Here is a 26,060-nt window from a genome sequence, read left to right as displayed (position 1 = left end):
ACCGTGAAGCATAGAGGAGGTGTGATGGTGTGGGGGTGTTTTGCTGGTGACACTATCTGTGATTTATTTAGAATTCCAGGCATGCTTAACCAGCATGGCTATGACAGCATTCTGCAGTGATATGCCATCCCATCTGGTTTGCGATTAGTGGGACTATCATTTGTTTTTTAACAGCACAGTGACCCAATGCACCTCCAGGCTGTGTAAGGGCTATTTGACCAAGAAGGAGAGTGATGGAGTGCTTCATCAGATGACCTGGCCTCTACAATCACCCTACCTCAACCCAATTGAGATGGTTTGGGATGCGTTGGACCACAGATTGAAGGAAAAGCAGCCAAAAAGTGCACAGCATATGTGGGAACAACTTCAAGACTGTTGGAAAAGCATTCCAGGTGAAGCTGGTTGAGAGAATGCCAAGAGTGTGCAAAGCTGTCACCAAGGCAAAGGGTGGCTACTTTGAAGATTCTCAAATATAAAATATAGTTTGATTTGTTTAACACTTTTCTTGGTTCCTACATGATTCCGTATGTGTTATTTCATAGTTTTGATGTCTTCTCTATTACTATGCTGAAAATGTACTAAAATAAAGAAAATAAAGAGTCGGTGTGTCCAAAACTTTTGACTGGTACTGTGTGTCGATGAGAGAGAGAGTGAGAGAGTGAAAGAAGGAGAGGAGAGAGGGAAGGAAGGAGAGGAGATAGGGAAGAAGATAATTAATAGCATGTTGCTACACACCTACAGTTTGAGCCTTTGAGTGTCTTTGACATACTGGGGGATGGAGAGTTAGGGAGAGGGAGAATGACCGTATGTGTATGTGTACCTGTATGTGTGAGTCATTGATATCAAACCACATCGGCATAGACAGACAGACATGGCTTGGTGCGGGAGAACATGTTGTTTGTTCAACTGGGCTTGTCTGAAACCACACATATGCAAACAAATACACACAAACACACACACACCTGTTTGTGCTAATAACCACATGATACATTTGATGGAATGGGGTCACATACATTTTATAAAGGAGGCGGGGGGGGGGGCTGGTCTTGAACCCCCCTACCCTTCCCATAGACCCCCCAAGGGATGAGCAGTCTCCCAAGAGGCTTCTTCTCCTCCTACTCCTCATCCTCTCTTCTCTCTTCCTCCTCTCTGTCTCTCGGTGCCAGCACTCGCTCTAGGCGCGAATGAGAAAGTGACGATAATGAACATTGTCACCCTTTGCTTTTAAATGTTTTCTCTTGGGCATTTCTCCCCAAAAATTATCTTAGCATTGCTCAAGGAGAAAAGGCACCACAGATGGAATGTTTATGTATGAGTGTGCGTGTGTGTGCTTGTGAGCCTGTGTGTTTATGCAACAAACACCCAGTGCTTCGGAAAGTGGAAACTTGTATTTAAGTATGCGTCTGTCTTCAAGGCCCATGAATAGTATACAAGTTGAAAAGTAGAAGTTGCTGAAGTGAGTGGCTTCTGAAAATCTAAATTCAGAATCAAATCAATCAAATAATATGTTTTTTGTTAAATGTTTCGTAAACAGGAGTAGACTAACAATGCAATGCTTACGAGCCCTTCCCAACAATGCAAAGAGAAAGAAAATAGAAAATAATTGAAAAGTACTAACACGTAAAAGTAATAATAAATATACAATGGGTAATGATAACTTCGTTACATACACAGGGTACCAGTACTGAGTCAAGGTAGATATGTACATATAACTAGGAATAAAATGGCAAGGCAACAGGATAGATAATAAACAGTAGCAGCAGCAGCTATTTGGTTAACTATTTAACTAACTACACTGAACACATTTGTTTATATCCCTGTTAGTGAGCATTTCTCCTTTGTCAATATAATCCATCCACCTGACAGGTGGGGCATATCAAGAAGCTGATTAAACAGCATGATCATTGCACAGGTGCAGCTTGTGCTGGGGACAATAAAAGGCCACTCTAAAATGTGCAGTTTTGTCACATAACACAATGCCACAGATGTCTCAAGTTTTGAGGATGCAATTGGCATGCTGACTGCAGGAATGAATGCCCATCAGAGCTGTTGCCAGATGATTTCATGTTCATGTCTCTACTATAAGTCACCTCCGTCATTTCAGAGAATTTGGCACTTACATCCAATGCAAAAATATACCAGGACGAAATCCTGAGGCCCATTGTGAGGCCCTTTTTTAAGTACTGTATCTGTGACCAACATTCCCAGTCATGTGAAATCCATAGATTAGGGCCTAATTTATTTATTTCAATTGACTGATTTTCTCATGTGGACTGTAACTCACTAAACTCAATGAAATTGTTGCATGTTGCATTTATATTTGTGTTCAGTATATTTGGCAGTTTTATGGATTGGGGGAAGAAGTTATTCAGGGTCCTGTTGGTTCCAGACTTAGTGCATTGGTACCACTTTCCATTTTTAGGGACTTCCTCTGACACCTGGTGTAGAGGTCCTGGATGGCAGGGAGCTCGGCCCCAGTGATGTACTGGGCAGTACACACTACCCTCTATATGCCAAGCAGTTGCTAAAAGTTGCCATAAAATGTGGTTATGTTGCCAGTCAAGATGCTTTCAGTGATGCAACTATATAACTTTTTGAGGATTTGAGGGCCCATATCAAATCTTTTCAGCCATCCTGAGGGAGAAGAGGCGTTGTCGTGCCCTCTTCATGACTGTGTTGGTGTGTGTGGCCCATGATAGATCCTTGATGTGAATACCCGTTCCACTACAGCTCCATCGAGGTGAATGGGGGCGTGCTCGGCCCTCTGTTTTATTGTAGTCCACGATCAGCTCCTTTGTCTTGCTGACGTTGCTGACGTTGAGGTTGTCCTGGCACGACACTGCTAGGTCTCTGACCTCTTCCCCGGAGGCTGTCTCATCGCCGTCGTGATCAGGACTATCACCGTCATCTACAGTTAAGGATGGTGTTGGAGTCGTGCATTGCCACGCAGTCGTGGGTGAACAGGGAGTACATGAGGGGACTAAGCACACACCCCCGAGGGCCCCCTGTGTTGAGGGTCAGTGTGGCGGGTGTGTTTTTGCCTACCCTCACCACTTCAGGAAGTCCAGGTTCCTGTTGCAGAGGGAGGTGTTCAGTCCCAGGGTCCTTAGCTTAGTGATGAGCTTGGAGTGCACTATGGTGTTGAACTCTGAGCTGTAGTCAATGAACAGCATTCTCACATAGGTGTTCCTCTTGTCCATGTGCGAGAGTACAGCGTGGAGTGCAATAGAGAGTGTGTCATCTGTAGATCTGCTGGGGCGGTATGTGAATTAGTGGGTGGAGGGAGTCTGGGATGATGGTGTTGATGTGAGCCATGACCAGCCTTTCAAAGCACTTCATGGTTACAGATGTGAGTGCTTCCAGGGTGATCGTCATTTAGACAGGTTACCTTGGCATACAAGTGAAACTCTGTGAATGGCACCCTATTTTTTTGGTCCTTTTTATTTGAGCCCTTTGATAGGTGATATATTTGGGGCAGTGAGGCGGTAAATTGAAAATTATATGCTGAAGTGCCTTGATATATTCGAGTTCATTTCATGAAGACGGGGGAATTTCCCACAGCCTTGTAGCAAAGGGATGGTTTATGTGTGTTTGTCTATGTGTGTCGCCAGCCTCATTCCTGGGTCTGTGAGTCAGTGTGTCCCTCACTGTCGGCAATGCTCTTACTATGACATACACACACGGACACACAAACATGGACACAAACAGACTTGTCAGACCTGTTTCCCCTGTGTCTCGGTAGACTGAGGGAGACGTGTGTGCGTGTGTGTTAGAGCTGGGTGTGCGTGTGTGTTAGAGCTGGGACGATAAACCCAAAATGATCGACACCGACCAAACCGACCACTTATTGTGGACATTTTGAAATTAAATAAATGAATATGTAGGTGCAGGTAAATATAGGTACATATGTAGGTACATGTGTATATAATGTGTTTCATCTAAACAACATAATCATTACAAACACTAAGTCTGTTTTCTTTTTGTTCCCATTGGCTGTTTTTGACTGTTAGGCCTACGTGCCTCTCTGCATGTGTGCACTTCAGGAGTGAAATGCTAGGTTCAGTGTATGTCAGAGTTATAGCTGTTTGTCCTGCCAGCCACACGATAGATTTACTGGCAATAAGACTCTCCTAGCTCACTGTTTGTAGGTTCTCACACACACGTTATGCACCTGCCCAGGGTACAGGAATGAAGGACTGCTACCACTTGAAAACAGATGAGAACAAAAAAAGATAACCTACTAGAGATGAAGAGAGAGACAAAGAGAGTGAGTGAGAGAGAGAGTAAATGGAGTGCTGAATTGGTTAAAGAAAGATACATAGAGAGAAAGGAAGGGATCAGAGAGAAAGAGTGGAGAGGGCAGAGAGAGAAAAGAGAGGAGGGTGAGAGCGGAGTCAGGGAAAGAGAGAGGGAGAAGGTGAAACAGAGCGAGAGGGCAGGGAGAGAAAAGAGAGGAGGGTGAGAGAGATGAGTAAGGGAATGAGAGAGAGAAAGGCATGCGGAAAGTTCTTTCTCCCGGTGCATAATGACGGTTCCCACGCGATAGAGAGGTCATGTTACCTTCCTTCTGTCACTGGTCACACCAGAGACTGCAGCTTCTCCACACATCATAATACATATCAGCTCAGAGAAGTGTTCTGCTCTGAGGTCACGTTCCGTGTGTGTTGCTCACGCAGCTACGTGGGTGTGTAATCTTTTGTGTCTGTATGCACAGTACGGTATGTATGTGTGCGTTCTTTAAACCATTATCTCTTGACATAGATGATTTAAACAGTTGACATTTTGGCCTGTCAGGTGTCTATTCATTTTTTAACTAGGCAAGTCATTTAAGAACAAATTAATATTTACAATGACAGCCTACCTGGACATCGCTGGGCCAATTGTGCGCTGCCCTATGGGACTCCCAATCATGTCCGGTTCTGATACAGTCTGGATTCGAACCAGGGTGTCTGTAGTGACGCCTCAAGCACTAAAATGCAGTGCCTTAGACCACTGCACCACTCGGGAACCTTCACACTTCTATGCTTGTGCAAACTATGACTTAAGCTCTCCTTTGTGTTATCACGATACCAGCATTTCGACTTTGATACCAGATTTAGTATCACAATACTCGATACCATCACGATACACGATATCAAAACGATCCCACAGCAAAAAAAGAAGACGTTAGCTAAGGTAACTAAGTGGCTCTTGATCTCGACAGATAAACTCAGCTACTGCTCTGTTCAATCGCAGGGCATCTTTTGAGTTCAATATCACATTTGAATTTTTTTACATCAAAATTTTTCAGACAGCCATGTATGCATTAATGAATCAATTAGACAATCATGCAATCACTTTGACTTAGTTTTTACCAATCTGACTACATAACAACAAAATGGTAATAATTTATTTGAATGGTAAAGCTGTATTGATAAACTGGGTTAATCATTATGTAGCCTAGACCTATTCACAATACAGGTGCATATTCAATAGGAGTGTGTGCATACACTGAGATATTGAGCTTGTTTTGGCTGATTTCATGGGGCTACAGATGATAAACAATCTGTTTCCCTTCCATTTGGGACTTATTTGTTGTACTGATCAACCACATTGGCATAGAAGTTGCTTGTTTTATAAAATGTCTCTCTAACTATTAATGATGACATTCAGGAAGCGTCGGAGCACAGTCAGTTTGCAATAGATCATCTCTGGGAGAGACGTTTGAGAGACTGAATAAGTGAATGATTGCCAGTTTTCGCTGGCAATCAGCAATGAAATCTGCATATGTTGTGTTATGATTTGCATATGATCACAAACAAAGTACTAGGGTAGTGAATTGATGTTAGCTTTAGCTAACAATGAAAGTTAGCCTACAAAACTGGAAGCTACCGACATCTTCTTGCATTTTAATGTGTTCTAGCCTGTAAGGACATTGTTTTGCGAACAGTAATTAACAGTTTCAACATTTCTTCAAGGTTGTTAACTTCTGTGCTTGAGAGGGGAGCTAACATGATGCAGCCCAGACTCCCAGTGCAGGCTAGTAGTGAGTAAGTGGAGCAGACAGGGTGCTCTATAATAAGAGGTCTGCTGTGCTAATAGACAGGCTTGATCAGTGAGGCACATTTGACAGATATACCGAAAGTAACAGAAATTCTAGTACCGAACCGTTTTTTCATCTTCTAGTATGGAAAAAGTTTCGGTGTACCGTGCAGCAGTAGTGAATGTGCTCTGAATCCACCCCTGTCTGCCCTTCTATGTGGAAGTCATATGCCCACATTCAAATACTGTCTCCTATTTGCAAAACAAACTCTGTGGTTGCATGTGTATGACATCATTCCTATTTAAACGCGTTGTGGTCAAACCATCATTCTGGGAAAGGTTGTCTGTTTAACCCATAAATGTGACTGAATTCAGGAACATGAGCGTATTTCTATTTGACAAAAGTAGAGACTCAGAGCTTCAACATGTTATATCAGACAATGCAGTTGGGGAAGCATGGGAACATTATGCTTCTTTGAAATTCTATGAACTTGTTATCCTACTTTGGAGACAAGTAGGAGAAAATAGCCTTGAATGATTCTCACACTTTCTAGAGAGCTCTTCTTTGTTTATGCCCATTCAGGATTGTTCACACCCTCTTATGCCTTAGCCCAACCCATCTCTTTAAGAATTCATATCTAAAGGCATGAGTCAGCATGGCATTGTCCTCCAGGAAGTAGTCTCTCTATTACCCCCCTCCATTATCTCAGCCAATCATGGATCCTGCTTTTCTCCCTACGTAAAGCACAGTGTTTTCTATGTCGCTGAACTAGACTCATAATTGTATCTCTCTATTCATATTTACAGATTCCGGACCTGTTTGTAATTAAGGGAAATGCAATTTCACACATTCAAGATGTCATTTCTGTACAAAATAAATAAATAATACTAAATGAAGAGTTTATTTCCAAAATGATATATTCATCAAGTGTTCACATGTTACTTTCTTCAATAGAAATGAGGTACTGTACCTTCATAGGTACTGTACCTTCATAGGTACTGTACCTTCATATGTACCTTCACCTCTTCATCCTGTACTGATCAGTTCTTATGAGACCACATCACCTCTTCTCCCTGTAATGATCAGTTCTTACTATGGGACCACATCACCTCTTCTCCCTGTACTGATCTGTTCCTATTAGACCACATCACCTCTTCTCAATGTACTGATCAGTTCTTATGAGACCACATCACCTCTTCTCCCTTTACTGATCTGTTCCTACTGTGAGACCACATCACCTCTTCTCCCTGATCAGTTCTTACTATGAGACCACATCACCTCTTCTCCCTATACTGAGCTGTTCCTACTATGAGACCACATCACCTCTTCTCCCTGTACTGATCAGTTCCTGAGACCACATCACCTCTTCTCCCTGTACTGATCAGTTCTTGAGACCACATCACCTCTTCTCCCCATGTACTGATCAGTTCCTGAGACCACATCACCTCTTCTCCCTGTACTGATCAGTTCTTGAGACCACATCACATCTTCTCCCTGTACTGATCAGTTCTTACCACGAGACCACATCACCTCTTCTTCCTGTACTGATCAATTCTTATGAGACCACATCACCTCTTCTCCCTGTAATGATCAGTTCTTACTATGGGACCACATCACCTCTTCTCCCTGTACTGATCTGTTCCTATTAGACCACATCACCTTTTCTCAATGTAATGATCAGTTCTTATGAGACCACATCACCTCTTCTCCCTGTACTGATCTGTTCCTATTAGACCACATCACCTCTTCTCAATGTACTGATCAGTTCTTATGAGACCACATCACCTCTTCTCCCTGTACTGATCTGTTCCTATTAGACCACATCACCTCTTCTCAATGTACTGATCAGTTCTTATGAGACCACATCACCCCTTCTCCCTGTAATGATCAGTTCTCACTATGAGACCACATCACCTCTTCTCCCCGTACTTATCAGTTCTTATTAGACCACATCACCTCTTCTCCCTGTACTGATCAGTTCTTATGAGACCACATCACCTCTTCTCCCTGTAATGATCAGTTCTTACTATGGGACCACATCACCTCTTCTCCCTGTACTGATCTGTTCCTATTAGACCACATCACCTCTTCTCAATGTACTGATCAGTTCTTATGAGACCACATCACCTCTTCTCCCTGTACTGATCAGTTCTTATGAGACCACATCACCTCTTCTCCCTTTACTGATCTGTTCCTACTATGAGACCACATCACCTCTTCTCCCTGATCAGTTCTTACTATGAGACCACATCACCACTTCTCCCTGTACTGATCTGTTCCTACTATGAGACCTCATCACCTCTTCTCCCTGTACTGATCAGTTCTTACTATGAGACCACATAACCTCTTCTCCCTGTCCTGATCAGTTCTTGAGACCACATCACATCTTCTCCCTGTACTGATCAGTTCTTACTATGGGACCACATCACCTCTTCTCCCTGTACTGATCTGTTCCTATTAGACCACATCACCTCTTCTCCCTGTACTGATCAGTTCTTATGAGACCACATCACCTCTTCTCCCTTTACTGATCTGTTCCTACTATGAGACCACATCACCTCTTCTCCCTGATCAGTTCTTACTATGAGACCACATCACCTCTTCTCCCTATACTGAGCTGTTCCTACTATGAGACCACATCACCTCTTCTCCCTGTACTGATCAGTTCCTGAGACCACATCACCTCTTCTCCCTGTACTGATCAGTTCTTGAGACCACATCACATCTTCTCCCTGTACTGATCAGTTCTTACCACGAGACCACATCACCTCTTCTTCCTGTACTGATCAGTTCTTGAGACCACATCACATCTTCTCCCTGTACTGATCAGTTCTTACCACGAGACCACATCACCTCTTCTTCCTGTACTGATCAGTTCTTATGAGACCACATCACCTCTTCTCCCTGTAATGATCAGTTCTTACTATGGGACCACATCACCTCTTCTCCCTGTACTGATCTGTTCCTATTAGACCACATCACCTTTTCTCAATGTAATGATCAGTTCTTATGAGACCACATCACCTCTTCTCCCTGTACTGATCTGTTCCTATTAGACCACATCACCTCTTCTCAATGTACTGATCAGTACTTACTATGAAACCACATCACCTCTTCTCCCTGTACTGATCTGTTCCTATTAGACCACATCACCTCTTCTCAATGTACTGATCAGTTCTTATGAGACCACATCACCCCTTCTCCCTGTAATGATCAGTTCTCACTATGAGACCACATCACCTCTTCTCCCCGTACTTATCAGTTCTTATTAGACCACATCACCTCTTCTCCCTGTACTGATCAGTTCTTATGAGACCACATCACCTCTTCTCCCTGTAATGATCAGTTCTTACTATGGGACCACATCACCTCTTCTCCCTGTACTGATCTGTTCCTATTAGACCACATCACCTCTCTTCTCAATGTACTGATCAGTTCTTACTATGAAACCACATCAGCTCTTCTCCCTGTACTGATCAGTTCTTATGAGACCACATCACCTCTTCTCCCTTTACTGATCTGTTCCTACTATGAGACCACATCACCTCTTCTCCCTATACTGATCAGTTCTTACTATGAGACCACATCACCACTTCTCCCTGTACTGATCTGTTCCTACTATGAGACCTCATCACCTCTTCTCCCTGTACTGATCAGTTCTTACTATGAGACCACATAACCTCTTCTCCCTGTCCTGATCAGTTCTTGAGACCACATCACATCTTCTCCCTGTACTGATCAGTTCTTACCATGAGACCACATCACCTCGTCTTCCTGTACTGATCTGTCCCTATTAGACCACATCACCTCTACTCCCTGTACTGATCTGTCCCTATTAGACCACATCACCTCTTCTCAATGTACTGATCAGTTCTTATGAGACCACATCACCCCTTCTCCCTGTAATGATCAGTTCTTACTATGAGACCACATCACCTCTTCTCCCTGTACTGATCTGTTCTTACTATAAGACCACGTCACCTTGTTTCCCTGTACTGATCAGTTCTTATGAGACCACATCACCTCTTCTCCCTGTACTGATCAGTTCTTACAATGAGACCACATCACCTCTTCTCCCTGTACTGATCAATTCTTACTATGAGACCATATCACCTCTTCTCACTGTACTGATCAGTTCTTATGAGGCTACATAACCTCTTCTCCCTGTACTGATCAGTTCTTATGAGACCACATCACATCTTCTCCCTGTACTGATCTGTTCTTCTGAGACCACATCTCCTCTTCTCCCTGTACTGATCTGTTGTTATGAGACCACATCACCTCTTCTCCCTGTAATGATCACTTCTTACTATGGGACCACATCACCTATTCTCCCTGTACCGATCTGTTCCTATTAGATCACATCACCTCTTCTCAATGTACTGATCAGTTCTTATGAGACCACATCACCTCTTCTCCCTGTACTGATCTGTTCTTACTATAAGACCACGTCACCTTGTCTCCCTGTACTGATCAGTTCTTATGAGACCACATCACCTCTTCTCCCTGTACTGATCAGTTCTTATGAGACCACATCACCTCTTCTCCCCGGACTGATCAGTTCTTATGAGACCACATCACCTCTTCTCCCTGTACTGATCAGTTCTTACTATGAGACCACATCACCTCTTCTCCCTGTACTGATCAGTTCTTATGAAATCACATCACCTCTTCTCACTGTACTGATCTGTTGTTATGAGACCACATCACCTCTTCTCCCTGTACTGATCAGTTCTTATGAGACCACATCACCTCTTCTAACTGTACTGATCTGTTGTTATGAGACCACATCACATCTTCTCCCTGTACTGATCAGTTCTTATGAAACCACATAACCTCTTCTCCTTGTACTGATCAGTTCTTATGAGACCACATCACATCTTCTCCCTGTACTGATCAGTTCTTATGAAACCACATCACCTCTTCTCACTGTACTGATCAGTTCTTATGAGACCACATAACCTCTTCTCCCTGTACTGATCAGTTCTTATGAGACCACATCACCTCTTCTCACTGTACTGATCAGTTCTTATGAAACCACATCACCTCTTCTCACTGTACTGATCTGTTGTTTTGAAACCACATCACCTCTTCTCACTGTACTGATCTGTTGTTATGAGACCACATCACATCTTCTCACTGTACTGATCAGTTCTTATGAAACCACATCACCTCTTCTCACTGTACTGATCTGTTGTTATGAGACCACATCACATCTTCTCCCTGTACTGATCAGTTCTTATGAAACCACATCACCTCTTCTCACTGTACTGATCTGTTGTTATGAGACCACATCACCTCTTCTCCCTGTACTGATCAGTTCTTATGAAACCACATCACATCTTCTCACTGTACTGATCTGTTCTTATGAAACCACATCACATCTTCTCACTGTACTGATCAGTTCGTCTGAGACCACATCACCTCTTCTCACTGTACTGATCTGTTGTTATGAGACCACATCACCTCTTCTCCCTGTAATGATCAGTTCTTATGAGACTACATCACCTCATAGGAGCCCTATGATCTCCCCACATCAGTGTTCCCTCCATTCAAACTGACACACATGCACACATTCTCTTTCTTTCTCTCTTTCTTTCTCTCTCTATCGCTCTCGCTGCCATCTCCTCCTTCTCCCTTCATCTCTCTACCTCCTCCCTTACTCTGCCCTATGGCAACTGAATTCTAGCGTCTGCCAGCTTGAAACCGTTACAAAAATCCCCCAGCATTCCATTTGTCCTGGCACATTATTGTTTCATTTTTGGAGCGCCTGATGCAGGTACTTAGTACTGCAGGTGCATTTTACCGTGGAGCCAATCGTAGCCTGCGGCATAGTTCTCATGCCTAACATACTCCTGCCCTGCTTGACTAGGGCCAGGGGAACTAGAGAGAGAGAGAGCAGGATTTGGCAGATAAAGTGAGAGAGGTAGAAAGAGAGAGGGAGAAAAAGGGAGAGAGAGGGATGAAGGGAGCTTTTTGTTTGTGGTTGAGTGCTGTTTTGGCTCCGGGGCTGCTCAGTGTGTGAGCACCGTGTGTATGCGCGCGTGTGTGTGTCCGCGCAACCGCTCAGCATTAGCAACAGGAGCTGTAGTTTTGTCTCTCCGGGTGGCATGAATAGCATTCATAATCTCAGTCTATCTCTCTTTTTCTCTCACTCTCTTTTTCTCTCACTCTCTTTTTCTCTCACTCTCTTTTTCTCACTATCTTTTGTACTGCAGCTGTTACTCTTTCCCCATCTTCATACTGACCACAATGGAGAGGTAGCATTATCATTACAAGAAGCTCTGAGCTTGACATTGTGTGTGTGTGTGTGTGTGTGTGTGTGTGGGGGGGCCTACATGCAAGTGTACAATATGTTTGTGTGTGAGATGTTGTTGTTACATGAGTGTGTGTCCATGCATACTTGATAGCGAGAGACATTCATAAGAATGCATCATTTTTTCTCAACCAGTCTTAATGAGGATTTCTCTCTCTCTCTCACATCTCACACACACTGCTCTCTCTCCCTCTTTCTCTCTCTCTCTCTATCACACACACACACACACACAACACACACACACACACACACACACACACACACACACACACACACACACACACACTGTGTTGCTCGGCTTCTTGCAATAAGGCTACCACTCCATTGTGTTCAGTATGAAGATGGGGAAAGAGTAACAGCTGCAGTACAGAGGAAAAGGGAGGGAGAAAACACATACAGCCTTGCTATCTCCACATTCCACCTCAAACCTCACAAACACAGCCGAGAGGCAATGGAGGGTATCCAGTCTTGCATTGTTCAGTGTCTGGTTTTAATAATCTGAAGAAGGACAATGTGTCTCCCTGTCAGCTACTGAAGGACCCCTCCTATCTGTCTGTACGGGCAGCTGGCTGCATGCACGGCCATGCGTTATCTCAATGGATGAATCCCCTTCATTCTTTCATTTAGTTACTTCCTCCACATCTTTGCCAAGGGCTATAGACATGAGGTGGAAAACAATAACTGTTTCTTCTTCTTTCTGCTCTGAGAGGAGGCTTGTTGGCGCTATCAGGAGCAAAAGAGGATTGTGGGTGTTTTTATCTTACATCTTTTTTTATTTTGGACAGGTGTCCTGTCTAGGTCAGAGATTAGTGCTATCCGCTGACCCTGTCATTATGTTTTATGTAGAAATATGTTTTCAATTTGTTTTAAATATTTAAATATCTTCTAAACACATACAAGTTGATGATAATGTAAACACCACACACACACGCATACACACAGAATTCAATTGACTATCCAAAGGACTATGGACAGAAATGAGCTGTTCAGCATTCTTCAGCCGTTATGTTAATATGGAGATGCTAATTATTCTGTATTTTCCCTATTCATTTGAACTTTTTGGGCTTCCCAACCAAATTCTCATTGAAAGCAAGTCCAAGCAGAGGTAAATCTGTTCTATGTGTGCAATTTCTATGCTTCCTGTTCTTAAGTTTAGTTTTTGCATCTTTTACTTTACGTTTTGTACACTAGCTTCAAACAGCTGACAATACAATATTTTTGGTTATTGAAAAGGTATTTTACGGTGGTTTAGATGGTACAATGACTGCTTATTGAGTTGCATAATCTGAAATTAGGCAAACTTTCAAATTTGAGCAATCAGGAAATGGCGGAGAAATTTCTGCATATTGCACCTTTACATCAATTTCACAAGTACAATTTAATAAAGCTTTCATTATACACAAATGTTTGAGTCGTAATAATGACACAATGATCGTCACTCATCGACAGAGGTCATCTCGACATGAAATCGCCACCTTGCTACACAGTTTTAAGTGGAACTGGGATGCAACTGACGTTTCTAGGGGTTCTATAGTCTATATTCATAGTTCCACGGAGCTGCTGCTCCACTTTCCCATGATACAACCTGCTGAGCAGCCTCTTCTATTTACAGCCTGTACTGGGGCAACTCCAACAAGTCTTGCTGCTGAAACAAAGAAATAAACAAACAAAAAGGAAAATGAACATTTCATAGTGGCTTTTTATGTAGGTTTGTCTAGGGTTTAATGGACACAGTGGCAGATAGAGTGGCGTATATGAGATTTTTACAAAATTATGAGTGAGAGAGACAGAGACGGAGACGGAGAGAGAGAGAGAGACGGAGAGAGAGAGAGAGAGAGAGAGAGAGACAGAGACGGAGAGAGAGAGAGAGAGACAGAGAGACGGAGAGAGAGAGAGAGAGAGAGAGAGAGAGAGAGGGAGAATAATACCCATTGAAATGAAACATTCCCTATTTCAACTTTCTCTCTCACACTTCCCCCTCTCTTACTCTTTCTGCCTTCTCTCCACACATTTCTATCTTTATTTCCCCTTTAGCTGTGTGTCTCAGTGACTTCCTGAGAGCAAGCCAGTTTCTATAGTTGGAGATAGTATAGTTGCTGGTGTAGTGTGAGCTCCTTGACAGCGCTCTCTAAGTCTTTCCCAGACCCAATTTGCGGGCCTGTCTCTTCCTATAGTGATTGAGGGCCTGTGCTTGTCAGCCAGGGGGTCCCTCAGGGATCTGTGACGCACCCGTCCTCTTTATCAGACCTGGCTGTAGCAGTCAAGGAGGATTTAGTTAACTGTGAGGTAATACACTCCGCACAGAGAGTGTATATATGTGTGTGTGTGCTTCCTTGTGTGTATTTGTGTATGTGCGCATGTGTGAGATATGAAAGCATCCTTTAAGTGAGTGTGTATTAGGGATGTGAATGATTGTGTGGTGTGTGTAGCAGGTAGTTGTTAAATCACCTGTGTGGTGTGTGTAGCAGGTAGTTGTTAAATCACCTGTGTGGTGTGTGTAGCAGGCAGTAGTTAAATCACCTGTGTGGTGTGTGTAGCAGGTAGTTGTTAAATCACCTGTGTGGTGTGTGTAGCAGGCAGTAGTTAAATCACCTGTGTGGTGTGTGTAGCAGGTAGTTGTTAAATCACCTGTGTGGTGTTAAATCACCTGTAGCAGGCAGTAGTTAAATCACCTGTGTGGTGTGTGTAGCAGGCATTAGTTAAATCACCTGTGTGGTGTGTGTAGCAGGTAGTTGTTAAATCACCTGTGTGGTGTGTGTAGCAGGTAGTTGTTAAATCACCTGTGTGGTGTGTGTAGCAGGCAGTTGTTAAATCACCTGTGTGGTGTGTGTAGCAGGCAGTTGTTAAATCACCTGTGTGGTGTGTGTAGCAGGCAGTAGTTAAATCACCTGTGTGGTGTGTGTAGCAGGCAGTAGTTAAATCACCTGTGTGGTGTGTGTAGCAGGCAGTAGTTAAATCACCTGTGTGGTGTGTGTAGCAGCACCTGTGTGGTGTTAGTTAAATCACCTGTGTGGTGTGTGTAGCACCTGTGTGGTGTGTGTAGCAGGCAGTAGTTAAATCACCTGTGTGGTGTGTGTAGCAGGCAGTTGTTAAATCACCTGTGTGGTGTGTGTAGCAGGCAGTAGTTAAATCACCTGTGTGGTGTGTGTCTGTGAGCCTCTGTACCTCATTCCAGTCCCCAGTACCCTCCAGAGGAATGAGTGAGTCACGTCCGACGCCAGCACAAGTGGGAAGGCTAATTGTATTTTAATTATGCTGCCATCAAACACACGACTCAGACAGCTGCTTTCCCCCTCATATCCCCTCCTTTACACACACACACACACACACACACACACACACACACACACACACACACACACACACACACACACACGAACTAGCGAGGGACCACGTATCCACAGAGCTGTTCATGAAACCAATGGAGTGCAACCGACCTAACATGTCCCTTCTTCTCTTCCTATCACAGCTCCCCCATCGCCGAGTGACCTTCTCCACGGCCAATCAGGCTCAAGACCTGCAGGACCCCTCCCAGCACAGCTACTACGACAGCGGATTGGAGGAATCGGAGACCCCCAGCTCCAAATCGTCATCGGGGCCCCGCATTGGGCCTCTGGCCCTGCCTGAGGACCACTACGAGAGGACCACCCCGGACGGCAGTATCGGAGAGATGGAGCACCCGGAGAACGGTAAGAGCAGGTGGTGTTTCCCCCCACTCTTCCTCTTTTCACCCCCCCCTCTTCATCAATTCATCCTTTCTGGAGTGTGCCCTCTACTGCCCACATATGGACTTGAAGAGTGAACACACTGACACATATAAAAGCAATGGGAGTATGACAAGACATGACATTGGTAGATAGACGATAGTAAATGGACCTCTGACAAGACATGACATTGGTATATAGACGATAGTAAAAGGACCTCTGACAAGACATGATACATGTAGATAGACGATAGTAACAGGACCTCTGACAAGACATGACATATATATATATATATATAGACGATAGTAAAAGGACCTCTGACAAGACATGACATTGGTAGATAGACGATAGTAACAGGACCTCTGACAAGACATGACATTGGTAGATAGACGATAGTAACAGGACCTCTGACAAGACATGACATTGGTAGATAGACGATAGTAACAGGACCTCTGACAAGACATGACATTGGTAGATAGACGATAGTAACAGGACCTCTGACAAGACATGACATATATATATATAGACGATAGTAAAAGGACCTCTGACAAGACATGACATTGGTAGATAGACGATAGTAACAGGACCTCTGACAAGACATGACATTGGTAGATAGACGATAGTAACAGGACCTCTGACAAGACATGACATTGGTAGATAGACGATAGTAACAGGACCTCTGACAAGACATGACATTGGTAGATAGACGATAGTAACAGGACCTCTGACAAGACATGACATTGGTCGATGACGATAGTAACAGGACCTCTGACAAGACATGATATATGTAGATAGACGATAGTAACAGGACCTCTGACAAGACATGACATATATATATATATATATATATATATATATATATATATATATAGACGATAGTAAAAGGACCTCTGACAAGACATGACATTGGTAGATAGACGATAGTAACAGGACCTCTGACAAGACATGACATTGGTAGATAGACGATAGTAACAGGACCTCTGACAAGACATGACATTGGTAGATAGACGATAGTAACAGGACCTCTGACAAGACATGACATTGGTAGATAGACGATAGTAACAGGACCTCTGACAAGACATGACATTGGTAGATAGACGATAGTAACAGGACCTCTGACAAGACATGACATTGGTCGATAGACGATAGTAACAGGACCTCTGACAAGACATGACATTGGTAGATAGACGATAGTAAAATGACCTCTGACAAGACATGATATATGTAGATAGACGATAGTCTAATGACCTCTGACAAGACATCTACAATAGTTATGGCATATAGTGGATAGTATAGTCCAATCAACAGTAAATTACTGACATGATGGTTGTTAAAATGAGCATGCCCTGTATCTATAGCTAGACTTTCTGTTTCTAAGTATTCATTTGATTTGATCTATATGTGGTAAGCCTTCAGCATATACTTCTAGTGCAATGTGTTATCCTTGAAATATCTCCCAATGCATTTTGCGAATGTATAGTTCCACACAATGAATGCAGACACAACCCCAACACACAGACACTCTCACACACTGTAAACATAAACACATGGGTAACACACATTGGTATCGTGAACAGAATGGAGGAGAGAAAGAGAGAGAGAGTGACTGGTAAAATTGTGTGTGTATCAGACTCACACAGCCAGTGTAACGGCAAGAGAAGACGATCCCTGGCCCAAATGGCAAAGCTGTCCTTACCCATCAGAGAGTACTGTGGGCCGCAGGGAGGGGAAACAGGGAGACTCTTTCTCGCTCTCTCTCGCTTTCCTCCTCTCTCTCTTTCTCTGTACCTGCGCTGGTAGCACGTACGCCATCTGTAAATACAATTACCCACGGCTGCACTCAGACGACCAGTGGCTAGAGCCACCACCCAGCCCAGCGAAAAGGTAAAAGGAGGAAAAAAGTGAGGGAAAAATTAAAGGAGGAAAATGTCTGTTCCCTGTTACATAGTAAATGAGGTCAGGGTGATGGTGGGTGGCAGAGGGAGGGAAGAGGTGGAGGAGACACGAATATTCCTCATGTTGAAGGGGTTTCAAGTTAGGAAGAAACTGGTGGGGGGGGATCTTCCACTGGGATGGTCAAACTTGTTCTGGCTGCAGGTATTTTCCCAAGGAAGAGTGCACATCTGTTTGGGTCTGTTCGTGTGTATGTGTGTGTGACTGTGTGGTGTGCCTGTTCACTTGACCAGCAATTACACACAGACTTATGGACGCACTGTCCTTACCAGCTGTGTGCTCTGCACAGAATCGTAACTAGATATCTTTATATATGTATTTTGATGAGCTGATCTGCATACTGAACAAAGCTGCCGTGGAAACCCTTACTCACACACGTATAAGCTCCCGGAAAGCACATTATCTAGTCGCTTATCCTGTGTGTCCCGCTGGCCCACCTGTCACTAGCCTAACAAAGACCCCGCAAGTGTAAATTGACCCTTACAGAGGTGGTCCGTCTTCAGCCGAGCGATTCCAGAACAGTCCCCGAACCAGCAGACCTCCCCCCGCACTGTATTGTGTTCCCGGATCACACGCCGGCACAATGGAGCTAAGAATAGGAGGCAGAGACGTTCAAATAAAAGCCCTCCCTCCCGCAGCATCGCCCCAGATGTCTATAACAGAGCCCATCCAGGAAGAAAAGGCCCCAGCTATAAATACACTCCATCTTTCCAACAGCCTTCTACTCAACATAGGCCATCTAATAGGAGCTATGACGGTTGTCTTAGAGCTATATGGTATCACTCAAATCACATCAAATTTGATTTTGTAGCATGCGCTGAATACAACCTTGCTGTGAAACGCCCTTAACCAACAATGCAGTTGGAGCTCAAAGCAGAGTTAAGAAAATATTTACTAAATAAACTAAAGTAAGAAATAAAATAAAAAGTAACACAATAACAATAACAAGTTCTTGCACAAGGGGTACGGTACCAAGTCAATGTGCGGGGGGGGGGGTACAGGTTAGTCGAGGCAATCTGTACGGTACGGTGGGAGAGTAAGTGAATGGGTGCTAATGGGCCTGAGGTTTGGGGTGAAGGAGGGAGGAAGTGGCTCTTTCCTGAATTTGTTTAAGTTCCTCCTCTGCGGTGCATGTCTTGCTTCGTCAATGTTCCAACTTTATAGTAGGATGATAACACGTCATTACTGTGGTATTATTTCAACACACGCACGCACGCACACACACACACACACACACACTCTCTTTCCCCCAAAGAGAACTGCATCCTCCTAGTAACACAGAGGTCAGGGCAATAGTTAAAGGAAAATATGGTGGTTTTTGTTCCATTAGTCCACAGTCCAATAATGTTTTGCATGTCAGCAATCAAGTTTTCAAGACATTTAGTATATGACTGGATATGACTCATACCTGCTGTATTTCTGGATATGACTGATACCGGCTGTATATCTGGATATGACTGGAGATAGATATGACTCATACCGGCTGTATATCTGGATATGACTGATACCAGCTGTATATCTGGATATGACTCATTTTTTTAAATATTTTTTATTTATTTTACCTTTATTTAACCAGGCAGGCAAGTTGAGAACAAGTTCTCATTTACAATTGCGACCTGGCCAAGATAAAGCAAAGCAGTTCGACAGATACAACGACACAGAGTTACACATGGAGTAAAACAAACATACAGTCAATAATACAGTATAAACATGTCTATATACAATGTGAGCAAATGAGGTGAGAAGGGAGGTAAAGGCAAAAAAGGCCATGGTGGCAAAGTAAATACAATATAGCAAGTAAAACACTGGAATGGTAGTTTTGCAATGGAAGAATGTGCAAAGTAGAAATAAAAATAATGGGGTGCAAAGGAGCAAAATAAATAAATAAATAAAAATTAAATACAGTTGGGAAAGAGGTAGTTGTTTGGGCTAAATTATAGGTGGGCTATGTACAGGTGCAGTAATCTGTGAGCTGCTCTGACAGTTGGTGCTTAAAGCTAGTGAGGGAGATGTATGCCTCAGTGTTTCCAGTTTCAGAGATTTTTGTAGTTCGTTCCAGTCATTGGCAGCAGAGAACTGGAAGGAGAGGCGGCCAAAGAAAGAATTGGTTTTGGGGGTGACTAGAGAGATATACCTGCTGGAGCGTGTGCTACAGGTGGGAGATGCTATGGTGACCAGCGAGCTGAGATAAGGGGGACTTTACCTAGCAGGGTCTTGTAGATGACATGGAGCCAGTGGGTTTGGCGGCTGTAGTATGAATAGGGCCAGCCAACGAGAGCGTATTTCAGGTATGACTCACACAATGGTGGGTAGTATATGGGGCTTTGGTGACAAAACGGATTGCACTGTGATAGACTGCATCCAATTTGTTGAGTAGGGTATTGGAGGCTATTTTGTAAATGACATCGCCAAAGTCGAGGACTGGTAGGATGGTCAGTTTTACAAGGGTATGTTTGGCAGCATGAGTGAAGGATGCTTTGTTGCGAAATAGGAAGCCAATTCTAGATTTAACTTTGGATTGGAGATGTTTGATATGGGTCTGGAAGGAGAGTTTACAGTCTAACCAGACACCTAAGTATTTGTAGTTGTCCACGTATTCTAAGTCAGAGCCGTCCAGAGTAGTGATGTTGGACAGGCTGGTAGGTGCAGGTAGCGATCGGTTGAAGAGCATGCATTTAATATTCAGACCCTTTGACACGAGACATGAAATTGAGCTCAGTTGCATCCTGTTTCCATTGATCATCCTTGAGATGTTTCTACAACTTGATTGGAGTCCACCTATTGTACATTCAATTGATTGGACATGATTTGGAAAGGCACACACACCTGTCTATATGAGGCCCCACAGCAGTGCATGCCAGAGCATAAACCAAGCCATGAGGTCAAAGGAATTGTCTGTAGTGCTCCGAGACCATCCCTGCCGTAAAGCATGGGGATGTTTTTCAGCATCAGGTACTGGGAGACTAGTCCGGATCGAGGGTATGATGACTGGAGCAAAGTACAAAGAGATCCTTGATGAAAACCTGCTCCAGTGTGCTCAGGACTTCAGACTAGGGTGGAGGTTTACCTTCTAACAGGACAACGAATCCAAGCACACAGCCAAGACAGTGCAAGGAATGGCTTTGGGGCAAGTCTTTGAATGTCCTTGAGTGTCCCAGCCAGAGCCCGGACTTGAAGCTGATCGAACATCTCTGGAAAGACCTGAAAATAGCTGTGCAGCGATGCTCCCCATCCAACCTGACAGAGCTTGAGAGGATCTGCAGAGAAGAATGGGAGAATCTTCCCAAATACAGGTGTGCCAAGCGTGTAGCGTCATACCCAAAGGAGACTCAAGACTGTAATCGCTGCCAACGGTGCTTCAACAAAGTACTGAGTAAAGGGTCTGAATTCTTATGTAAATGTGATATATCTGTGTTACATTTTCAATACATTTGCCAAAAAATTCTAACAAACTGTTTTTGCTTTGTCATTGTGGGTATTGTGTGTAGATTGATGAGGGGGGGGAACTTATGAATCCATTTTAGAATAAGGCTGTGATGTAACAAAATGTGGAAAAAGTCAAGGAGTCTGAATACCTTCTGAATGCACTGTATGCATCATACCGGCTGTAAGTATTTTGAAAGTTATGTATTTTGAAAGTTATGCATCTTGAAAACTTGATATCCGTCATGCAAAACATTTTGGGACTATATCAACAATGGACTAATGACACAAATACCCCAAAAATATTAGTTTCTCATTTGAGAGACCAGCCCAATAGCCAGCTAACAAGACCATCACTGTACAACACCCCCAACGTCCCTGGTCTGTGTCCAGACACTATCCACAGCCTCTTGTTCGCCTCTATCTGGTAATCCAGCAGTCCCCATATACATGGGTTCCTCTTGGCAAGATAATGGAGAATAATTCCATTACCCCGGGCCTGGATCCCTTGTGTGTTTCCTGCAGACCCCCTCCTCGCCCTCCTAATGTGCTCATTTCCTCCTTCTAATAGGGCTGGGTGTCTGTGGAGCCCCTGGGAAAATGAGGGAGAAAGAGTACAGGTGTAGGATCTTAATTTGATGCCGAGGATTTTCCTGCACAACAGGAAACGCAAACCTATAGTGTATCCAAGGTCTAAAAAGGCTTCTAAAGATGTCCATTAATTATAATCCACATAATAATTCACATTTCCTGTTACTGTAGGATTATTTTCCAACTGTAGCGAACTAGCTCAAATTAAGATCCTGCATCTGTAGGAGAGGAGAGGGAGGGAGAATGGGAGAGGGTGAAAGGCAATGTGGTTTGGTGCAATGAGATGGGGGGATAGAGAGAGAGTCTTCATGGAAAGGTAATAAAAAGAGGGAGAATGATGGGTGCTGTTGTCTCTATCATATAGGTCATCTCAGTGAGAGGAGGCTGGTTGGAGGAGCTATAGGAGGACGGGCTGATTGTAATGGCTGGAATGGAATAAATGGAACGATACCTAACACATCAAACAAATGGAAACCACATGTTTGACTTTTTTCCATTCTAGCCAATACAATGACCCCGTCCTCTTATAGCTCATCTCACCACCCACCTCTGATCTCAGGATAATGCTTCGTCCAATGGAAAAGCCATGTGTACAGTGTGAGGGTATAGAGCAGGGGTATTCAAGTCTTACCCGGCGAGGTCCGGACTACTGCTGATTTTCATTCATTTCACCCACCTGGTGTCCCAGGTCTAAGTTAGTCCCTGATTACAGGGGAACGATGGGGAGAAAAAAGCAGTGGAACTGACTTCGAGGTCCAGAGTTGAATATGAGTGTAGAGTGTTACAGAGCTATAGGGGGATATGGCTATCAGGAAGCTGTTTGCTTGGGATTATAACTCCAATCCAAGAAAATCATTACTAGTGTTCAGAAACACTGGCTTCTAGAGATGTGATACGAGGGGTTCTATGATGATGGTGATGATGATCACTATGATGATGGTGGTGATGATGCTGACCACTATGATGATGATGATGATGATCACTATAATGATGGTGGTGATGATGATAATCACTATAATGATGGTGGTGATGATGATGATCACTATGATGATGATGGTGATGATGATCACTATGATGATGGTGATTATGTGATGATCACAATGATGATGGTGGTGATGAGGATCACTATGATTATGGTGGTGGTGGTGATGATGATGATCATGATGATGAGCACTATGATGATGGTGGTTGTGATGATGATGATGATGGTGAGGATGATCACTATGATGATGGTGGTTGTGATGATGATGATGATCACTATGATGATGATGATCACTATGAGGATGATGAGGATCACTATGAGGATGATAGTGATCACTATGATGATGATGATGATCACATTGATGATGGCGATGATGATGGTCACTGTGATGGTGGTGATGATGATCACTATGATGATGATCACTATGATGATGGTGCTAATGATGATGATGATCACTATGATGATAATGATGGTGATGATGATCACTATGATGATGGTGGTGATGATGATGATCACTTTGATGGTGATGGTGGTGATGATGGTCACTGATGATGATGACTATGATGATGATCACTATGATGATGAAGTGATGATGATGATCACTATGATGAAGATGGCCATGATGATGAGGATCACTATGATGATGGTGATGATGATGATCACTCTGATGATGATCACGGTGATGATGGCGATGATGATAGTGATCACTATGATGATGATGATCACTGTGATGATGATGATACTGATCACTATGATGGTGATGATGATCACTATGATGATGGTGATTGTGGTGATGATGATAACTATGATGATGATGATGGTGGTGATGATGATCACTATGATGGTGGCGATGATGATGGTGGTGATGATGATAGTGATCACTATGATGATGAAGTGATGATGATGATCACTATGATGATGTTGATGATGATGATCACTCTGATGATGATCCCGATGATGATGGTGATGATAGTGATCACTATGATGATGATGATCACTGTGATGATGATGATACTGATCAATATGATGATGATGGTGATGATGATCAATATGATGATGATGGTGGTGATGATGATGATGATGATGATCACTTTGATGATGATGGTGGTGATGATGATGATCACTATGATGAGGGTGGTGATGATGGTATTGATTATTATGATGATGATGATGGTAGTGATGATGATGATGATGACGGTGATGATGAATATGGTGATGATATGAACCATTATTTCTTCACTTTGACAATGATGATGAGAATGGTGGTGGTGGTGGTGGTGATGATGGTGATGATGATGATGATGAATATGGTGGTGATGATGATATGAACCACTATTTCTTCACTTTGACAATGATGACGAGTATGATGATCATGGTGATTGTTCAACACCCCTTCACTTCCTGTGGGCCATGCTTAAAAAATATTTACATCTCCATCTCCAGTACAACATGGAGCGTCCGCCCTGCTCTCTCAATCACATCAGATCTCAATCTTCCCCAGCATCAAGTAGAAATGCATTGAGAGCAGGCAGGGAAGAGGGCAAACCGCCATTCAGATAATTACGTTACATTTGGGAGTAGCTTCATGCATTATCGAAGGGGAGGGCTGGCTGCTGAGTGTCTGTCTGGGCCGCTGTGGTGGTTAGGGATGATTATAAGGCTGCTCAGCGGTCCCCTGTTGGTATGGAGACGATTGCAGCCCTCTTTTGCGACGTGGGGTAGAGAGTCTGTGTGTGTGAGAACTACGATAGTGCAGATGGTCCTCAGTGATATGCATAGCTATTCTTTCAGACACACTATCCTCATCCCTCAGGCACTGTAAGGTATTGCCACGAAAGAGAGAGAGAGAAAGAAACAGAGACACAGAGAGAAAGAGAACTGCACCGTAGTCGGAAGAGGATCACAGACACTGCTGGGTTTCTGACTGGCGGGAGGGGTTGAGAAGGAAAAAAGTGGATGGGGAGAGGAACAGAGAGACCAATTATTTTCTTTATATTCAGTTGATGGGCAATGCTTTTGACATGCATCTGTGCATATGCATGTGTGTGTGTGTGCGCGTGTGTGTGTGCGTGTGTGTGTGTGTGTTGTAATCATACAGTATACCAGCCCATCCCTATCCCAAAGCCCTGCCCCTCTCTCCCAAGCCTCAGCCTTATCTCACGATTGCATCAGCCATACAATAATGGGTCAGAAAACATATGCACACAAATAAACATGTGTACATACAAATGATGTCTGAGGGAGAGAGACACAGGGAGAGAGAGACGGAGGAAGATAAGGGAAAACGTCTTAACCCTTTGAACATCTGTGCCATTCTCAGGGACTGTATCCGAGCACTACTTAAGCGTGTCTCGTGTGATGAGGACGTCATGTAAAATGCCCATTACGCTCTGGTTTGCAGACCAAATTGCCAAATAGCTTCCCGCAGACCGCCTCGCTCTGCCTCCCTCCTTCCAACTTCCTCCCTCCTCCGCCCATCCCCATTGAACCAACACACATCGAGGGAAATCAACTCCATCATTTGTTTCAAATGAGCAAACAGCTACTTTTTTCCGTAACGGTATACAACATCCAATCTGTCCCCAAAAGATTCAATCATCAGCCTTATTTAAGATTGCAAAACACAGGAAGTAGTTTTGATAGTCCCAAAACAAGCCCAGATGGAAGTAGATTTTGTATTATTTTTTGTCGTCAGGAGATGGGAAATGATGCTTTACCAACTGTCTTAACACTCGAACAGCTGAGCCTTTCAGCCTATAAGTATCTGCCAGAGAACGCTGTGGGGCACCCCCTTTAGCAAACACATCAGATTCATCTACTGCTTTGTTATCAACCTAAACATAATGATTGATTGATTGAATGAAGTCATGTCTTGAGAATAATTTGTATATTTTGATTCATTTTATATTGTATATTTTGACGTGAATAAAATGCATGTAAAGATACGTTTTATATTATACTGCAGCACGTTTTTGACATTAAAGAAAAAAACAAAACAATGTAATACATTTGATTTGAAGATTTGATTAGTATTTTTTAAAATTTTTTCCTTCATTTAAGTAGTCAAGT

The 26,060-nt window shown here is 43.4% G+C and overlaps 1 protein-coding gene across 4 annotated transcripts in view; it reads left to right on the top strand.

Annotated features, from left to right (window-relative positions):
* LOC112221132 (protocadherin-1) overlaps nucleotides 1-26,060 on the top strand; it is a 395,340-nt gene that overhangs the window by 223,157 nt on the left and 146,123 nt on the right. For all 4 annotated transcript variants that reach the window (XM_042303245.1, XM_042303246.1, XM_042303247.1 and 1 more), the window contains exon 4: nucleotides 15,808-16,027. In XM_042303245.1, the coding sequence (XP_042159179.1) occupies nucleotides 15,808-16,027 (220 nt within the window). The remainder of the gene's footprint in view (nucleotides 1-15,807; nucleotides 16,028-26,060) is intronic.

This window comes from Oncorhynchus tshawytscha, linkage group LG21, assembly GCF_018296145.1.
Source record: "Oncorhynchus tshawytscha isolate Ot180627B linkage group LG21, Otsh_v2.0, whole genome shotgun sequence".
Classification (NCBI taxonomy): Eukaryota; Metazoa; Chordata; class Actinopteri; order Salmoniformes; family Salmonidae; genus Oncorhynchus; species Oncorhynchus tshawytscha.
This window is presented reverse-complemented; position numbering and strand designations above follow the sequence as displayed.